Source organism: Geotrypetes seraphini, chromosome 7 (genome assembly GCF_902459505.1).
Source record: "Geotrypetes seraphini chromosome 7, aGeoSer1.1, whole genome shotgun sequence".
NCBI classification, from domain to species: domain Eukaryota; kingdom Metazoa; phylum Chordata; class Amphibia; order Gymnophiona; family Dermophiidae; genus Geotrypetes; species Geotrypetes seraphini.
In genome coordinates this window covers 19771019-19790698 of record NC_047090.1, presented here as the reverse complement: position 1 = coordinate 19790698, position 19680 = coordinate 19771019, and the positions used below count along the sequence as shown (strand labels likewise).

The 19680-nt window shown below is 47.0% G+C and overlaps 1 protein-coding gene across 1 annotated transcript in view; it reads left to right on the top strand.

Moving 5' to 3' along the window:
- The first annotated feature begins 1018 nt into the window (after positions 1–1018).
- Positions 1019–19680, top strand: part of CREBL2 (cAMP responsive element binding protein like 2) — a 42467-nt gene continuing 23805 nt past the window's right edge. The window contains exon 1 of the mRNA XM_033953143.1: positions 1019–1244. Coding sequence (XP_033809034.1) covers positions 1161–1244 — 84 coding nt within the window. The 5' untranslated portion in view covers positions 1019–1160. The remainder of the gene's footprint in view (positions 1245–19680) is intronic.

The following is a 19680-nucleotide window of genomic DNA, read 5'->3' as shown; positions in this document are numbered from 1 at the left end:
GATTTTAAAGAAGTACGAGGAGGGCGCAAGCATAGCGTGGAGGGGGCAGAGAGGGTGGTTCAGAGTGGTGGCTAGAAAGGGGACAGTGAGAAATGGACTTGGAGGAGGACAGAGGAAAGGGAGAGAAGGACCTGTAGGAGGGCATGTGTGTGTGCTCTGCTTCCCCTCCCAGTTGCTAACTCTGGTATGGCTAGGCAATTTCGGTCCTCGAGAGCCGGAACCAGGTCAGGTTTTCAGGATATCCACAATGAATATGTATGAGATGGATTTGCATGCACTGCCTCCTTGAGATGCAAATCTGTCTCATGCATATTTATTGTGGATATCCTGAAAACCTGACCTGGCTCCGGCTCTTGAGGACCAGAATTGCTTACTCCTGGACTAGGCAGACATGGGCAACTCCAGTCTTCGAGGGCCGGAATCCAGTCGGGTTTTCAGGATTTCATCAATGAATATGCATGAGATCTATTTGCATGCACTGCTTTCAATGCGTATTCATTGGGGAAATCCTGAAAACCCAATTGGATTCCGGCCCTCGAGGACCGGAGTTGCCCATGTCTGGAATAGGGTTACTATATTGCTCCAGAAAAAGGAAGACGGATTAAGACATCCAGGTTTCACTTCCATTGCCTTCAACAAAAGTAAAACCTGGATGTCTTAATCCGTCTTCCTTTTTCTGGAGCCATATGGTAACCCTATTCAGGCATCTCAACAGCACAGGCTGGTGGAGGAGGGAGAGGGAAAGAGAGATGCTCACTCTTTTTGGGTTCAGGGCAGGCACGCCCAAAATTGGCTGTCTGGATATGTCACTGCAATACAAACTTTTCACCGGTTCGGCCTCCTCCTCATGTGCTGGGGAAGAGCTATTCTTACTGTACCGCACTCGGGTTTTTTTTTTAAACGCCGGTCAGCCCCTGGGGTTTGTAGTTCATTCATCCAATGCTCCCTAGCTTAATTGCAAAGACATGGCCGAACAGAAAACTACGACTCCCACAATACTGAGTGACTTCCGCTTTCGTCCGGGAACACACAGTCAGCTGACTGGCTGAGTGTAAACAGGTTGTGGAAGCAGAGCTGTGGACTGCCTTTGGCTATTTAAATGTCCGGGCCCGTTGAAACCAACGTGGGGGGATTACGGAGGGTAGGGTCGTAGCTGGTGTATGTTTGAAAACCTCTTCCGAGTAGGAACGACGTTGTTTGTGGGGACTGGCTGTTTCAGGTTATTTAAAATGGACGATAGCAAGGTAAGCGCTGGAAAAGCAATATTAAAACAAATGTATTGTAGTAGGAAAGCAGATCAGATTGGTGAAAGGCTGGTGTTGATTTATCATAGTATCCCTTGTTCTGTCTATATTCCTTAGTTTTCATTCAGTTTCACCATCTTCCCCTGTGGCTGTCTCTACTCCCATACTTCTTACATTGCTGAATTATTCCTTGTTTGCAGATGGTGTGACATTTAGCAGCTTGTGTTAGCTTAAGCTACAGTCAAAGAGAAAGGACTCTCCGGATCTTGGAAAAATTGCATTGGCTATAGACTGGTTGGCAGTTGAGATTCTTAAGATAACATTTTGTAACACCCATTCCCCTCAACTGGGCATGCCCCCTTTTGAATGATGCACTAGAGAATTTATGCATGAAGTGTTACAGAATAGCGAGCAAGAGAATGCATATGCAAATTCTAATTAGTGACAATTAGGTATTATTTTTGATAGTTAAGGCTCATTAATTCATATATAATAGTTCATTTACCAATTTAGTTATGTACTTGTATCGTGACACCATGCCTAAATTTCAGCACCAATTTTCAGCGCCAAATATAGAAACAGGGAGTATATATATCCCCAGTGGTGTAGCGAAGGTGGGAGGCGCCGGGGCGGTGGTGCCCTTCTCTATGCCTTTCCATGCCCCCACGCCACACTCATGCCCTCCCTTCTTACCCCCGTATCTCTTTAAATCGTGGCCAGCGCGAGCAGCTTCTCTAGCCTTCTGCTCACGCTGGCATTGGCTTTCCTTTTGACGTTGCTTCCTGGTCCCACGACCTGGAAGTGATTTCAGAGGGAGCCAGGCTGGTGCAAGCAGCAGGTTAGAGTAGTTGCTCATGCTGGCAAAGATTTTAAAGAGGTTATGGAGGGCGTGAGCATGGTGTGGGAGGGCAGAGAGGTGCTGGCGCCGCCATCAAAATGGCACCCGGAGCAGTCCGCCTCCCCCACCTTACTTCACCACTGTGTGTGCTCTTGAGGAGACTGTAAGTGTACCTTACTAAATGCATAGTTAACAGCACAAAGTAAGCATTGTACAGCAATTGGTGTGCAGTTTACACCTGTTCTCTGCCCATCCTTGCTGTTTTCTCGGCAGTTTACACCTGTTCTCTGCCCATCCTTGCTGTTTTCTCGGTGCTACAAGCATGTCACAAAAGGCTTCAGTCAATTTTATAAAATTTAAAAGTTTAAAATATATAAAGCAGCAAAGTATAAAGGCCCGGATTCTCTCTTTGGTGCCGCTATTGCATGTCAATCACGCTTCTGCGAAAGATAGGCTTCTGAACTGTAGGCAAGGGTTTTCCAGGCCTACATTTCCGGACCCTATCTTTGTTGTGAATAGCACTTATGGAGGCGGGATTCTGGCACCAGTTTTTTTAGGTGCCAATAGGCGCCTTGAAACTCAGTTAAAAGTGTAATTTGAACTGCATTTTTTTACTGAGCTTGGGCGCCTACCAGCTCCTAAAAAATTTGTGCCAGTTAGAGAATCTGGGCCAAAATGTATAAATATATATAACAAAAGTAAACAAGTAGGAAAGGCATGTGGAGCATCATTCATGAATTGTTTTCAGCCCCTCTGTTGTATCTCCAAATTGGGGGGGGGGGAGGCAGGGGTGGTGCAATTTGAATGGAGCAGTACTCAAACATTCCATTAGTTTGAAAATAATAAAACCATATGATGATATATCAATTTGATGTTACTGTCAGCAGATGTTAATCATGGATTTTATAGTTTAACTATGGGGTTTTTGTACACATAGTAAGCAGTAATGACACAGTGACACCATTCCTGTCCCTGCGGATAACCACGGGAAACCATCCCCATGTCATTCTTTAAGGAGAGAAGGAAGAATCAAGAGTATGAATGGGCACAACCACTGACCCTCAAGCCTTGGATTAAAGAATGCTGGTGTAGGGATCACGTGATGAAGCAGTGCTGAGTGGTGGCTTCTTGATCGAGCTCCGACCCTCACCCGCCTAACTTTTCTCTTTTCCACTTCCTTCTCTATTTTGGTACTGGAGTGTGGAGCTTCTTTCTCTGCACTAAGGGGGTGACTCCTGATCCTGTATCTGAGCCTGGGCTTGAGTTATGCCCATAAAATCGGCACAACAGGCCAAGACTTCTCAGTCCTCCAGTGCTAGCAAGATGGTGTCTGAGAATCCCTCGTCTCCGACGGTAGTCCTGCAAGAGGCCGCTGTTAAAGAAATGACGCGGACCATTTCAACTATGATCGATGATCGCCTTTCTAAGCTGCAGCCAACGGTAGAAGATATCTGCGATCGCATGGAGTGCCACGAACAGCGTCTGCAGACAGCAGAGTCCCGTGTTGCTGAACACGAGGACCGGGCGACAGTCATGGAGGCGCAGGTTCATGCGCTGGAAACACGCTGTGCCACCTTCCACGACAGGCTCGAGGACCAGGAGAACCGGTTACATCGTAACAATGTATGCCTCGCCGAAACTATAAAAGATGAGGAGTTGTGGGGGATCGTTGAGCACTGGCTCCCCGAAGCACTTGGCCTCCTTCCTGAGGGCCTGAAACTTGTGGTAGAGAGGGTCCACCGCCTGAGACCATGAAGGGAGGGAGATAGCAGGCCGAGTCCCATTATTGCCCGGTACCTTAATTTTGTGGACAAAGCCAAGCTGATGACCCTCTACAGAAAAAAAGGAGCACTGGAATATCAGGGGGGTAAGCTGTTACTCTTTCACGACTACTTGGCGGAAGTGGTTGCGCGCCGGCATGCCCTAGCCCCCTACTTCTCTGAGCTCCACAATCGGGGGCTGAGTTTCATTGCCCAGTTCCTGGCTCGGGTCCGTATCGTGGGTGCCAGGGGGGGGGGGGCGAAGATCTGTGACTGTGGAAGCCCTCAAAGCCTACCTTCAGAGCTTGCCCCCTCTGGCTAACTTAATCCTAGCGGAACCGACCTGCAGTGGCTGGCCTTTGTGGTGGCTGTGGTTCCATCGCGGCCTTTCCCGCGGCGAATCCTCGCCTTTCGGGGGGGGGGGCTTCGCCTGTTGCTATTTGCTGCTCTTCGTGGATATGTTACACCTCCCTTTGGTCCTTTTTATCTGGCTTGTGCTGGCCCAGCGGGCCCTGGGACTTGAGGCTCTGCAGGACACTGGGCCGGAGGCAATGCTGGAGGCTTGGATTCGGACATCGTGCCTGCTGTGGAGTTGTGCCAGGTCAGAGAGGAATCGGGAGTTTGATCCATGATGTTGGGGCCACTGACTGTTTTCCTCCTGTCCGCCTCTCTGTTGCTCTACACCTAAGCCCCTTGGAGCTTGCCTAGATGCTTTGTTTATCTTTGCTGTGGCCTGTTCTGTTTGTTTCCCGAGTTGGAGTGGGGGACTTTCTCTCTACTTTCTGCTGATATGTGGGTTGTAGATATCTCATGTGGACCATTTACCGTTTTGTCTTAGGTTGGGTTGGGTGGGGGGTTGGACGTGGGCTTTTCTCTTCTTTTTATTCTGGATGGGATGGGGGGATTGGGCTGGGTTTTGGGGAGGGTGGGGGGGGTGTTTGTTGGGTTGTGTGTGTGGCCTTGATCTGGATTCTAAGTGTGCTAACGCTCTGGCTCTGGGGTGAGTCTGAGGGGGCCGGGGGGGACGGTGTGTGATGTGGTTTTCCCTTGAGTACTTGCGGGAGTGTGGAGTTGTGTGGTGGGGATGGATGTCTGTGGGGGGGGGGGTGTTGGTTGGCTGGGTGATTGGATTTTCTCTACTTATCCAGGGGAGTCTGGCTGGGAGGCCCTTAGGGACCACAATATGCCTGAGTATGTGTGTGGTTTGGCTCTCTGCACCTCTCATGGATATGGCTGATTTCACATGCATCACGTTAAATGTAGCTGGTATTAACTCCCCGGCGAAAAGGACAAAAGTTCTCTTCTTTTTGCGGTGGGAGCAGGCCTCTATGGCTTTTTTACAGGAAACTCACCTGATGGCGAGTGAGCACCGTAAATTGGCCAGAGACTGGGTGGGGGAGGTAGTCTCTTCCTCCTATTCTTCTAAAAAACGGGATGTTACTATTCTCATTCATAAAGGGCTCATGGTGGTAACGCTTAAGGTTCTCCAGGATCCCCAGGGCCATTATATTATCTGGGAGGGGACAAGCCCGTAGTGCTATGCAATATATATGCCCCCAATGTTTACTCCAATGCTTTCTTTTCGGGTATCTTGTCTCACCTCACGGCACTGCCTAATAATGAACTCATTGTTAGTGGGGACTTCAATATCACAAGTGATCCCTCCCTTGATTGTAAGCTGCCTCGGGTAGTACGGAGGGACAATGAATGCCTGGGGGTGAATTTTTTTGATGGGGGAGTTGGATCTCCAGGATGTGTGGCGCGTATATCAGCCTGGGGAGGCGGATTTTACCTTTTTTTCAGGGGTGCATCATAGAAATTCGCGCTTGGATTACATCTTGCTCCCCTCTCGGTCTATTGGGCGGGTGGTGCACACTCACATCTTGGATGTCCCATTTAGTGATCATGCAGCCGTTCAGTTGACCCTCAGGTGGGGTGGACCCTCCTCCGACCGTATGTGGTGATTCAATCCCACCCTATATTTGGATGAAGCTTTCCATACTTACCTTATTGAGGAATGGACCAAGTATAAGCAATCTAATGGGGGCAGTGCCGTTTCCGATATGGTGTTCTGGGAGGCTGCCAAGGCATACCTTCGGGGTAGTATCATAGTATACACTATTACATTACATTACAGATTTCTATTCCGCCATTACCTTTCGGTTCAAAGCGGTGCAAGTGTAAACAGCAAGATGCTGAGCTCACGTCGCATGCAAAATAACTGCGGGAAAGTAGGTCTTACCATTTGCAACATAGTTCTGATGAGGCCTGTCAGTCGTATTTTAGCTTGCGTTAACGCATTGATGCTATCCTTACCGATAGAGTCTTGACCCATATTGACATCTACAAGTATAAACTCTATAAATGGGGCAATCGTGCAGGGAAGCTCTTGGCTAACCTTGTTCGATCCTTTAAGAAGGCCACGCGTATTTCCCGTATTCGAGAGAGCCCTATGGTATTACATACGGAGATTATTGCCATTCAGGAGCAGTTCGTGCACTTTTATAGTGAATTGTACAGTTCGGGCCCATGCAACACCGAAGCACGGGATTTGTTTTTCCAGGATCTGGACCTTCCCCAACTCACTGAGGCTCAAAGGGATTTACTCAATACCCCCATTACTTGCACTGAGATTCACAATGCTATTGGTAAATGGAAACTTGCTAAGGCCGCAGGGCCGGAGTTTTACAAAATTCTGAAGCCCCCATATCAGGCCTGCCTTGAGTGCTATGTATGCGGATGTGCAGGCTGCTGACCGTCTCCTCCCTGAACAGAATCATGCCCATGTAGTTGTACTTCCTAAGCCGGGTAAGAATCCTGAGCTCGTGGGTTCGTATCGACCCATATCATTGCTTAATCAGGACATGAAAATACTCACAGCCACCTTGGCGGGGTGTTTGGCTCTGGTGGTTACATTACATTACATTACATTAGTGATTTCTATTCCACCTGTGCCTTGCGGTTCTAAGCGGATTACAAATTAGTAGTCTGGACATTTCCAGGAGCGTTACAGAACAAAGAAGCATGTATATAGCAGGTTACAAATTAGTAGTCTGGACATTTCCAAGAGAATTACAAAACAAAGAAGTAAGTATATAATAGGTTACGATGATGAATAATAATACATTCAGGATATAGTAGTGAGTTACACAACGTTGAAGGAAGCAGTTTTCTGGTTACAGACGATGATTTCTTGTATAGGTTTCTGACTATGTAATGGGGAAATGGTTTGAAGAATTGACTAGGTGTTGCTGTGGTGGTGGTATTTATGAGAGAATATTCTAGTGCTATAGGAGTGAGGTTAGAATGATGGGAAGTGTTTTTTGAAAAGATGAGTTTTGATTTCTTTTCGGAATACTTTAATGTCTGTGGTTCCCTTTCTTATCCACCCCAACCAGGTGGGGTTCGTACAGGGGCGCTTTTCCTCCACTAATATCTTTAAAGCCTTGGTGGCGCTCCGCAAGGGCCGGGGCTGAGCGGGAAAAAGACTTGTTGGCTAGCCTGGACGCCGAGAAGGCTTTCGACAAGGTGGTATGGCCTTATGTTTTTTGGATTTTACAGTGGTTCGGTATTATAGGTCCGTTTCATGATTGGATTGTTCATTTATACACTGCTCTGACCGCTCAGTTGCTCATTAACAAATATCGTACGGCCCTCTTTCCTTTGCGGCGCGGGACACGGCAGGGATGCCCGCTGTCCCCCTTGTTGTTTATTCTCTCGCTCGAGCTCCTGGCCTCCAAGTTTAGGGCTGACCCGGATATCGCGGGTATTCATATAGGGCGAGAGGAGTGTAAGATTACTGTTTGCGGATGATATGCTACTGTTTGGCAATGGCTAGGTCTCCATCCCGCTTATAACTAATCTTATTGCCTTATATGGGTCCTTTTTGGGCCTCTGCATCAATTTCAGCAAATCCGAAGCCATGCCGGTGTCTTCGCCTTGTGCCTCTAGTCTTCTGCCTACTTTTCCCTTTCGGTGGGCCACGGGGGAACTTAAATATTTAGGAATTTTCCTTAGCACGGATTGGGCCTGTGTATATTGGTGTAATATTGTGTTCAAACTTGCCCATCTTCGGGACCTTTGCCTCTGTTGGGGAGACTTCCCCTTGTCCCTTTTGGGCAGGGTCGCTTTAGTCAAAATGGTCCTGTTACCAAAAATACTATACCCCTTGCAGATGATTCCGCTTTGGTTGAGGGGACAGGAGGTGAGGGCTTTTCAATCTTTTATTGGCTCTTTTATCTGGCATAATCGACGGGCATGTATCAACTATCGGAAACTCACTCAAGAGGTGGATTAATTGGATTCCGGTGAGGAGGGGAAAAAAAGAGAAGGGAAACCGCATGGCTTCGCGATCGACCGGGGTTGCCTGAGCGATCAACCGGTTGATCACGATCGACGTATTGAGCACCCCTGATATAGAGGGTAATTTTAGAAAGTGGGCACTAACCCCCCTCTTTTATAAAGGTGCGCTATGCTTTTTAGCACAGGCTTAACACGCGCTAAACGCTAACGCATTCTTATTATCCTATGAATGTGTTAGCGTTTAGCGCGCGCTAATCATGCGCTAAAACACTTAGCGCTTCTTTGTAAAAGAGGGCCTAAGATTTAAATAACAGTTATGCATATAAATGGTTAGAATAATAACCTGTACATGTATATATGTGCACATCCATATATGCCTAAATGCCAAAATTGCATCTAAGTGTTATTCTGTAAATATGTGTATATCTTAACATAATGACACTCATTTTTGGAGCATATGGATGTCTCAAAAGTCTGAAATGGTTGTCCATATGCTTGAAATGTCCAAATCCTGATTTTGCAAAGGCAGAATGAGGACATCAATATTGTAGTCCAAATCGCAAGGGAGCATGTTTTGGGCAGGAACAGGAAGGTTTGAAATCTGGACATCCAACTGTGATTGCCAAAGAAGAAGAAACATCCATGTTTAAAAAGGACATCCTTATTTAGACTTGTTTAGGAACATCCAGGTTACAGAAAGGCGTTCCTGATTGAGCAGCTGACCGCTGGAGGGATTAAAGCATGACCTACTACTACTACTATTATTAATTATTTCTAGACCCTCCTCCTTAATCTCCTAGTGGGTGCTATTCCCCTACCTCTCCCCTGAAAGTGTATGCCAGTTTCAGGTATTATGGGCATTCCTAACATAGCAGAAAGCAGGTCTGAGGAGTAGCCTAGTAGTTAGTGTAGTGAATTTTGACACAAGGGACCCAGGTTGAAATCCCACTTCAGAAACAGATTACTTACTGTACTTAAATATATGAAGATTAATGAAGGGTGTACACCAGGGGTGCCCAATAGGTTGATCGCCAAGGCAAAGTGAGTCGATCGTGGAGCCCATCCCAGGTTCCGTGATAGACTCACTTTGCCTTGGCGATCTACCAGGCCGATCAGCCTTCCTCTCCCCGACATCAATTCTGCCGTCGAAGAGGAAGTTCCGGGCCAGCCAATCGCTGCCTGGCTGGGCCGGAACTTCCTCTCTGACAGCAGAATTGACGTTGGGGAGAGGAATGCTGTTTGGCCCAACGCAGGGAAGCAGGGAGAGCTTGGGGCGGCGGCTTGGGGGTCTGTTCCCCAATGGTGGCGGCAGTGGCTTGGGGGAGGGAATGAGGTCTGGAGGAGAGGAAGCATACAGGCTGAAAGAAGGGAAGAAAGATTGGATGCACAGTCAGAAGAAGAAAGTGCAACCAGAGACTCATGAAACCACCAGACAACAAAAGTAGGAAAAATTATTTTATTTTAAATTTAGTGATCAAAATGTATCCATTTTGAGAATTTATATCTGCAGTCTATATTTTGCACTATGGCCCCCTTTTACTAAACCGCAATAGCGGTTTTTAGTGCAGAGAGCCTATGAGCGTCCAGAGCAGCGCTGGGCATTTAGCGCATCTCCCTGCGCTAAAATCTGCTATCGTGGTTTAGTAAAAAGGGAGGGGGGTATATTTGTCTATTTTTGTATAGTTGTTAATGAGGTGACAGTGCATAGAGCCATCTGCCTTGATCTCTTTGAAAACCCCCCGGAATATAAATGATAATTAACATTTTCTCTGCATACAGTGTGCTTTGTGTTTTTAAAAATTTTATTGTTGGTTGATCATTTTGACTTGGTCATTTTAAAAGTAGCTCTCAAGCCCAAAAAGGGTGGGCACTCCTGGTGTACACTATGTACTGCTCAGCATAACATACCGAATTTTCACTCTATAAGATGCATCTGACCATAAGACTCACCTACCTGAAGAAGAGGAAAAACCAAGAAAAAAAAATTCTGAAACAAATGGTGTTCGCTATACCCCCTCTGGTGGTCTAGTGGTAGGCCGGAACAGGGTACAGGGCATGTCTAATGGTAAGCACTTGTAGTGGCAGCCAGCTAGCCCCCAGCCAGCCAATCCCATGCCAGCCAGCCCCACCCCTACAGTACCTTTTTTTTTTTTTTTTTGCATCCCTTCTCCCAGCGCGCTTTCCACACTTCTGCCTCAGTTCCCCTGCTCTCTTCCAGCAGCAGCACAGCAGTGCACGAGGCAAGCGTGCACTTTTTACATGCCTGCCTGGTCCCGCTCTGCACGCCGAATGGCTGCCTTGAGTTCTCGTGGGACTTGCGAGAAATGACGGCAGCCATTCGGAGTGCAACACGGGACCAGGCAGGCATGTAAAAAGTGCACGCCTGCTTCGTGCACCGCTGTACTGCTGCCAGAAGAGAGCAGGGGAACTGTGGCAGGAGCGCGGAAAGCGCACTGGGAGCCAGGATGCAAAAAAAAAAAAGGTACAGGGTTGTTGGTTTTTGTTGTATATTTGCTCTTTAAGATGCACCCTTATTTCCACCCCCTTTTTAGGGGGTGGAAAAAGTGTGTCTTATGGAGCGAAAAATACGGTAATGCATGGATGTCATTTCTTCATCAGTCTGTTCTTTAAATATAACTTTTTTTGAAGAAAACTTTTTCAACAATTAATTTCTCTATACTTTAACTGAAGTTCTTAAGCACTTATCTTTAAAGACGTTTCGGGGGGGTATCCTGTTTGAAAATACATGAGATGGACATCTGTTTGGGACATTCTGACTTGCTGGCCTTTCAAAAGTGCCCCCCCCCCACACACAAATGTACTATATTTAGACCATTCCTTTTAGAATCAATTTTTCGTTTCTCCGTCCTTTTGTTTTTTCCCTTTTTTCGTTCTTTCCTTTTATATATTGTTGTTCTCCCCGCTCCTTATGTTCCTTTTACCTCATATTTTTCCTACACTTTCTCCACCTCCAGCCTCTTTATCAAAGAGGACCTTCTTCCTCCCCCTCCTCGTGTTTCTTCCCTCTCTACTTTTGCTTTTCCTGTAAATATTGTATTTCACTAAAACTTACCTTTTGTTTTTATTTTAAGTCTTTAATTTGTCCTGTCTATATGTCTTTGTATATTTCCCCTTTGTTTTTAATATTGTAAAACGCTTAGAATTCATGAGAGGCATTTCAACAAATTTTAATAAAACTTGGAAACTTGCCAGTTTGTTTAAGTCAATCTTGTAAGCCTTGTTGTTTTGTTTTTGTTGTATTATTTATTGGTTTTGGCTATTTATTCGTATACCCATTTTTTAATGTATAACTGCTTTGAATCTCTGATAAGGTGGTATAACAAATTTTTAATAATCTTGGAAAAACACGCCGGTCCCAAGGGCACTCTTTGGACACTATATCATTACTTCACCAAAACCTAAAGGATTGACTGCTTTTCTTGCAAGGGCATTACTCCTTGGTAAAAAAGCCATTTTGCTCAACTGGTTGTCCCCTGAACCTCCGTCATATGCCCAATGGAGATCGTTGATGATTGGGCAGAGGGTTAATAGAGTGGGCAGACTTGATGGGCTATAGCCCTTTTCTGCCATCATTTTTTATGTTTCTATGTTTCCCTGGAGCGTAGACCTGGACTCTAAGCTCGGAAGGCGCTTTTGTTCTATCTGGGAGCACTTTTGGATGGACCTTACTCCACTTGCGCGCAGTAGACTTTTAAATCTATGATTATATTTTTTTCCCTCTCTCTCACACCTGCTCTTGATTTGATGCTGTAATGTGGGTTTGTGGGGTGGGGGTGGGTGGGAGGGAGGAGGTTTGGGGCAATGGTGTGTTTTGTGCACATACTTGAGACTTTTGTTGTTCGTTTTGTATTATTTGCTGGCACTTTATTGCAAACTTTTAATAAAAATATTTAAACATAATAAACTTGGAAATGTATACATGGAGTGGAATGGAGAAGTGGCATAGTAGTTAGAGCTGCTGCTTTAGCACCCTGAGGTTACGGGTTCTGGCCCAGCGCTGCTCCCTTTGACCCTGGGCAAGTCGCCTAACTCTTCATTGTCCCAGGTACCACAGTTAGATTGTGAGTCCGCCAGGACAGATTGGGTAAATACTTAGAGTACATGAAGAAAAAAAATTGTACTCCACCCTGAACTTCTCTAGGATAGGGCAATTTATCAAATACCAATAAACATAAAGAGAGTCTGAGTACAGCCTGGGCAGGACTTGCTCTTCTTTTATATAGAATACTAAGGGCTCCTTTTACAAAGCCGCGTTAGCGGTTTAACACGTATAATAGCACGTGCTAAATTGCTAGCCGTGCTAGACGTTAACGCCAGCATCAAGCTTGCATTAGTTCTAGCCACGTAGCGTGGGTTTAGCACTCGCTAAAAAGCTGCTTGCGCTAAAACTGTTAACGCAGCTTTGTAAAAGGAGCCCTAAGTTACATGCATATCTCTGGCACTTAAGTATTTAAGTACTTGTGCCCAAATTATAGGTGCATATTCTATAAAGGAAAGTATTCTATAAATGAAAGTAAGCATCCTTTAGGTACCTAAATATATTTTCGTAGTACCTATTTAAACTATTTATAGTCCACATTATTTCAAAAATCTAAGCAGATTACAATAAAGCATTCATAAAATAGTCAGATATTATCAAAATGAAGCAAACACTTGCTGAAACAGGTATGCCTTTAGTCATTTCCTAAACGAAAACAATAATTTTATCTGCCTTAATTCCAATGGAAGCATGTTCCAAAGGCATCCTGTTATAAAACTATCCCTAACGCAGAGTCAAATTAACTGTTGCAGTATTATTGAAGGCTGCATATTTTGACTATGTGCTCATCACTCCCAGTGTGCCTGTAAAATAGATGTTAATATTTTGTTTCCAAAGTCTAAAAATGTGATAAAATAAACTTGGTCATCAGTTCTGCAAGTAGTTATTATATTATAAGTACATGTCAGATTAGCCAGTAGCAGTGGTAATATTCACTTTATCAGACTCAGCAGCCGTGCCCGTTTTCAACTCTAGGAAGTTACCACTAGCCAATAGTGAAAAGATCCCCTGTAGGTATCTAGCATTTTAATATATAGCACTGTACGTCTTCTAGTATGAGGTTATTTTTATCATACTTTTGAAAGGTTAAATGGTTCATGCTTCCTTTCTTGGTAGTGCTTATTGAATTTGTCTGGGAGATGCAAGTGTTATCATTTATTTAAAATTTGATATAGAGGCATGTCATGCCCCTGGCACTGCCTACCCATGGCTGTAGGCCGTGTCCTTTCACCGCCTACCAAGGGTGTAGGCCTAGGGTCCTAGCTAATCGGAGCTCGGACACTCAGAGCAGGTTGCAGGCTTACCAAGGGTTAAGCACGAAGCCAGTATTCTTCAGCTTGAGAGTGACCCCAGACGCACTTGGGCCGGGTATTGGAGAATCGCCCAGAGACCGCGTTTGTAGAGGGCCGAACAATAAGGAGCCATCACTCTCCGGTGTGCTGCCATCGCTGAGGAAAAGTCCTGGATGAGCAGAACCGGGCGATTCTCAAAGGTCAACTGCTTGCACTGCGGAGAATACTCTCTTTTTCGGTGTAGTTCAAGAATCTCATAATTGTCAACCGAGGCCTGCCATCACTGTCCTTCCGCTGCCAATCCGATGAGCTCGCTGAAGAGTTATGCAGGTAAAACCCTCTCCCAGCGGTCAGCTACCAGTTCTCCAGCCAAGATCACAGATCACTCTCTTTTACTTATTCAGGGACTCCTACTGCCCGCAGGTTATTTTGGCACGCACGGTTTTCTTGATCCTCCACCCTCTCGTTGAGCTGTTGGGTCGTGCGCTCCAAAACTTGTAATCAAGTAGAGAGGGAATCGGTGGTCACCTCATGCTGCACAATTTGATCTTCTAATTGCAGCACTCTGTTATTAAATGCACTCATTCCATCTTTCACTTCCTGGATGATAACTTGGAGCTCCAACATCCATGATGGCTGTCAAGTGCTTTTTAAGCTCCAAAACTGCAGCCTCGTTAAGGAGTACTGTAGGAGGCATAGCCGAATTCCCTGTAGAAGGCCCACTCTCTGCTGTCATCTTGAGTGCAATCTGACCTAAAGTGGAACGATGACTTCATGCTGCCTTATGCGGCATAACCCGCAAAATTAATATGCCAGAAGTGCTGTTCGATCTGCCTGACCTTTAGAAACAATATGGTAATCGTTATGAACAAAATCAAGCTGGAAGGTCAGAGGGAAATAGAAAATTCACAGAGCTGTTCCCGGAGCTACACCTTGGGGCGTCTTGTTCAAAATGTGCGAAGGGCAACAAGAAAGGGCTTTCTACTCTAGCCGGTCTCTCAACTTATACAACTAGCTAATTAACTAATTGGCTTCAGTCTTTCTTCAACTTTCTACCAAGTCTTTAAACTCTCAACTTTCTACCTAGCCAACAAGCAACTAAAACCTTTCCCACTAAACAGGCAGACCTCACAAATCACTCTCAACTTTCAAATTTCTACCTAACCAACAAGCTACCAAAACCTTTCCCACTAAACAGGCAGACCTCACCAATCACTCTATCCCCAAACCATTTTAACAGGCAGACATGCTATCCTCTAACACAGTGTTTTTCAACCGCTGTTCCGGGGCACACTAGTGTGCCGCGAGATGTTGCCTGGTGTGCCATACGGTCAGGGCCGCCATCAGGGCAGTACCACCAGTCCTGCATTCAGGGGCCCGGAGCTGACAGGGGGCCTGGGCTCCCCCAGGGTCCTAGGCCACAGTCTAGGGAGAGGGGCGGTCCGCCCCATGTGGACAGGAGAGAGCTGGACGGGGGACCCGCGGAGTTCAATACATCTCGAGCCGCGAGGCTCGTCTTCTGTTCCTGCCTGCCCTGCAGCTAACATATAGCTGATCGCAAGCGTTCCCCGATGTCAGCGCTGACGTCGGAGAATGCTTCCGTTCGGCTATTTGTGCGCGGCAGGGCAGGCAGGAAGCAGAAGACAAGCCTCGCGGCTTGAGCTTCGTTTTGCTGAGAAAGTTGCAAAGATGGGCTGGGAGGCAAACACGGAACACAAAAGGGGGGAGGGAGTGCGTTTTGGACACAAGGCATGAACTTGGGAGAGAGGAAGGGAGGGAAAGAGATGCTGAGGTGGGGGAGGGAATGCGTTTTTGGACACAGAAGAAATGGACTTGGGAGAGAGGAAGGGAGGGAAAGAGATGCTGAGGTGGGGGAGAGAATGCGTTTTTGGACACAGAAGAAATGGACTTGGGAGAGAGGAAGGGAGGGAAAGAGATGCTGAGGTGGGGGAGGGAATGAGTGTTTGGACACAGAAGGCATGGACTTTGGAGAGAGGAAGGGAGGGAAAGAGATGGTTGTGTACACGGGGAATAGAAGAAAGGAGAATTTTTGGTCATAGGGAGGGAGTGAGGTACAGATAGTGGCATACCAGGGTGGGGGGGCGGTCTGCCCCACCCCGGGTTTACGTCCCAAGGGGGTGCACAGCTGGCCACCCTCCAGTGTTGTCCCTAGGACGGCAAACTGCGGCTCTTTAGCCACTTGAGTGCCACCGCCGCCATCGGGAACAGGCCGGCGCCAAGTTCTCCCTGCTTTTCCCTGTGGGGCCGGCCAACTCTCGCCACTCGCGTCAATTCTGACGTCGGAGAGGACATTCTGGGCTAGCCAATCGCTGCCTGGCTGGCCTAGAACGTCCTCTCCGACGTTAGAATTGACGACGGGTGGCGAGAGTTGGTCGGCCCCGCAGGGAAGAGAAGCAGGGAGAACTTGGCGCCGGCCTGTTCCCGATGGCGGCGGTGGCACTCAAGTGAATTACTTTATATATAGTCAATATAGGCACAGAGTTAAATTTTTTTACATTTTCTAATGGTGGTGTGCCTCGTGATTTTTTTCATGAAACAAGTGTGCCTTTGCCCAAAAAAGGTTGAAAAACACTGCTCTAACATTTAATCAGACTGACCTCTCTAGTGCACTAACAAACAGGCAACTAACTATTAACTAACTACTCTATCCCTCAGACCAAGAACTAACTAACTACCTCTTGCCCTCCAACCTCAACACCTTCTGACCAACACTAACAGCCCCCATCCTAACAAATATCCTAAAAAAAAATTTTTTTTGTAAATGGCAGGTAGAACTAGAAGCAGCAAGACTTCAATCAAAACAGGCAGTTCAGTCACCGAAAGTACCCAGGGGATGGCTATGGTCTTAGTACAGATGGAAGGGGAACCAGGACGGAGGGCAGAGGTCTCTGTACAGACCGAGGCCATCCCCTCAAAGACATCTACAGTCTCCACGCAGATGGAAGTAATGGATCAGCCGGACGAATGCCTTTTGCTAGAGCTGAGGAGCCTGAGAGAAGAGGTTCAGTGCTTAAGGAGCATCCGAGATGACGAGACCTTCATCGATGGAGTCATCCAGGAGCTGTCTCAGATCACTGAACAGGAACCTGACAAGACCACCCTGGGGACACCCAAAGCACCCAGACCTGCAAACTTGAGACCAACCGTCGGAATGCAGGAAGTGGCTGGAGACGCTGACTCCTGGCAGCTAGTGACTTCCTCCACAGGAAAACGCAGAGGACCTAATTCTGTCTCTTTCTCTCACATACAGGGCAGCTCTACATCGACACCACAAATCGCCGAGGAACAGATAACAGCTTCTTCAGGAAGGTCCTGAGAACGAGGTACAAGAAGTTATTCAGCAGACGGTTCCAGTTCCAGAATCAACAGAGCAACCCACCCCTAAGAAGCGCAGAGTGATGGTCATCGGGGATTCACTGCTGAGGGGCACCGAGGGACCAATTTGCAGATCAGACCTGCAATCAAGGGAGGTCTGCTGTTTGCCAGGGGCCAGGATCCGGGATGTAACCGCTTGCCTTGACAGACTCATCAAGCCCCGAGACCACTTCCCCATGATTCTCATCCACGTCGGAACCAACGACACCGCCAGAAGCACCCCGGACAGCATACCTGAAGACTTCAGGGCGCTGGGTGAGAAGCTGAGGAGGATGGATGCGCAGGTGGTCTTCTCCTTGATCCTCCCAGTGAGGGGCAAGGGCAGTGCCAGGGAGGATCGCATCAGGAGGGCAAACAACTGGCTGCAGGGATGGTGCAAGGAGTTGAACTTCGGGTTCCTGCACCATGGAGAGGCATTGCAAGGACTACAGGGACAAGACGGGTTACACCTGACCAGAAGAGGGAAGAACGTCTTTGGACACCGTCTAGCCCGCCTACTTCACAGGGCTTTAAACTAGGTAAGTTGGGGGAGGGTACGGGCACAAACAACCTACCTGGCGAGCTAAACTGCCAATACTTTTTTGAGGCTGAGGTAAGTAGTCACCGAAATTCTGGGTATGGGTCAGGGGCGAGTATACACACTTTCGAGTCTGGGGTATGCTCACATTATAATTCTGGGTCACATTATAATACTGGGACCAGGGGGAGTACACATTGCAATTCTGGGTCTGGAGAGAGTACACATTGTAATTCTGGGTCCAGGGGGAGTACACATTGCAATTCTGGGTCTGGAGAGAGTACACATTGTAATTCCGGGTCTAAGGGCAATACACATTGTAATTCTGGGTCCAGCGGGAGTACACACATTGCAAATTGTACTAAAGGAGTTTATGTAACCCATGTGGGAACACCCCCACAGGGTACAACATTTCCGAGTCTGGGATAGGTACATACTGTAGTTCTGGGTCTGGGGAGTCCGGGACAGGTGCACGATGTAGTTCTGAGTCTAGGGAGAATACAAAACATGCAAATAATGCTAAAAGTATCCAAGTAGCTCAAACGGGAATATCCCCACTGTGACGTAACAAAAATACAACGTGGAGGGCTATGTACGTCAATGCACACAGTCTGAGAAACAAGATCCTGGAATTGGAAACATAAATAAGGAATGCCAACCTGGATGTGGTGGCGATATCCGAGACCTGGCTCACAGACTCCCACGGGTGGAACATGGTCATACCAGGTTACAACTTGCTTCGCCGGGACAGGGTGGGCAAAATGGGAGGAGGTGTAGCATTATATACTAAAGATGACATTAAGGTCACAAGAATCGCAGATGTCCAGTACACTGGGGAATCCCTTTGGGTTAATTTGGCCAGAGGGAAGGACAAATGCCTGTATCTTGACATAATTTACAGACCTCCAAGACAACAGGATGACCTAGATATGGAATTAATCCGTGATATAGAGAATATCACCTTGCGTGGGGACACAGTATTGTTAGATGACTTCAACATGCCTGATGTGGATTGAGGCACACTTTCCTCTGCTTCCGACAGCAGCAGGAGGCTATTAAACTCTATGAAGGGAGCACGTCTCAGGCAACTGGTTTTGGACCCAACAAGAGATCAGGCAATACTGGACCTGTTATTTACCAATGGAGAAAGTGTCACAGAGGTCTCGGTGGGCGACACATTGGCCCTCAGTGACCACAACATGGTATGGTTCAATCTTAGGAAAGGTTTCACTAATTCTACCACACTGACCAAGGTCCTCAAATTCAAGGACACAAACTTCCAAGACATGGGTGACTTCGTTCACCAGGCAAGCAGAAACCGATAGCGTGGAAGAAATGTGGTCGACTTTGAAAGCCACCATACAGGAAGCGACAAACCACTATGTTAAATTAATAAGTAAACGGCGAAGGAACAATAAGCCACAGTGGTTCACTGTGGAGATCTCAGACCTCATCAAGGAGAAGAAAAAAGCATTCATCTCTTACAAACAATCGGGGAAACAGGACTCTAGAGCTGACTATCTGACCAAGTCAAAAGCCATCAAAACAGCAGCTAGGGAGGCTAAATTCCAAATGGAGGAGTCTCTAGCGAAGAACATCCAGAAGGGAGATAAATCCTTCTTCAGGTATATCAGTGACAGAAGCAAAAACTCAGGCGGGATAATACGTCTTAGGAAACCAGACGGAGATTATGTGGAAAAGGACTCGGAAAAAGCCCAACTGTTAAATGAATACTTCTGCTCAGTCTTCACCCGAGAGGCGCCGGGGCACGGCCCTCAGCTACAGGCAAGGGTTGACTCAGTTGACCCATTTAGTAACTTCGAGTTCATGCCCAGCAGTGTCTACGGTGAGCTGTCAAAGCTCAAGGTTAACAAGGCAATGGGGCCTGACAACCTGCACCCTAGGTGAGTGATGTCTTGGCGGAGCCGCTGTCCGCGATCTTCAATCTCTCCCTTAGTACAGGCAGCGTCCCGTTGGACTGGAAGACGGCTAACGTCATTCCACTCCACAAGAAAGGCTCAAAGATGGAGGCAGCAAACTACAGACCAGTGAGTCTTGCATCCATAGTGAGCAAACTAATGGAAACTCTAATCAAACGCCAATTGGATACGATCCTGAATGAGGAGAATCTACGGGATCCCCATCAACATAGATTTACTAAGGGGAGATCCTGCCAATCCAACCTGATCAGCTTCTTTGACTGGGTGACGGGGAAGCTGGATGTTGGGGAGTCCCTGGAGATCGTATACCTGGACTTTAGCAAAGCATTCG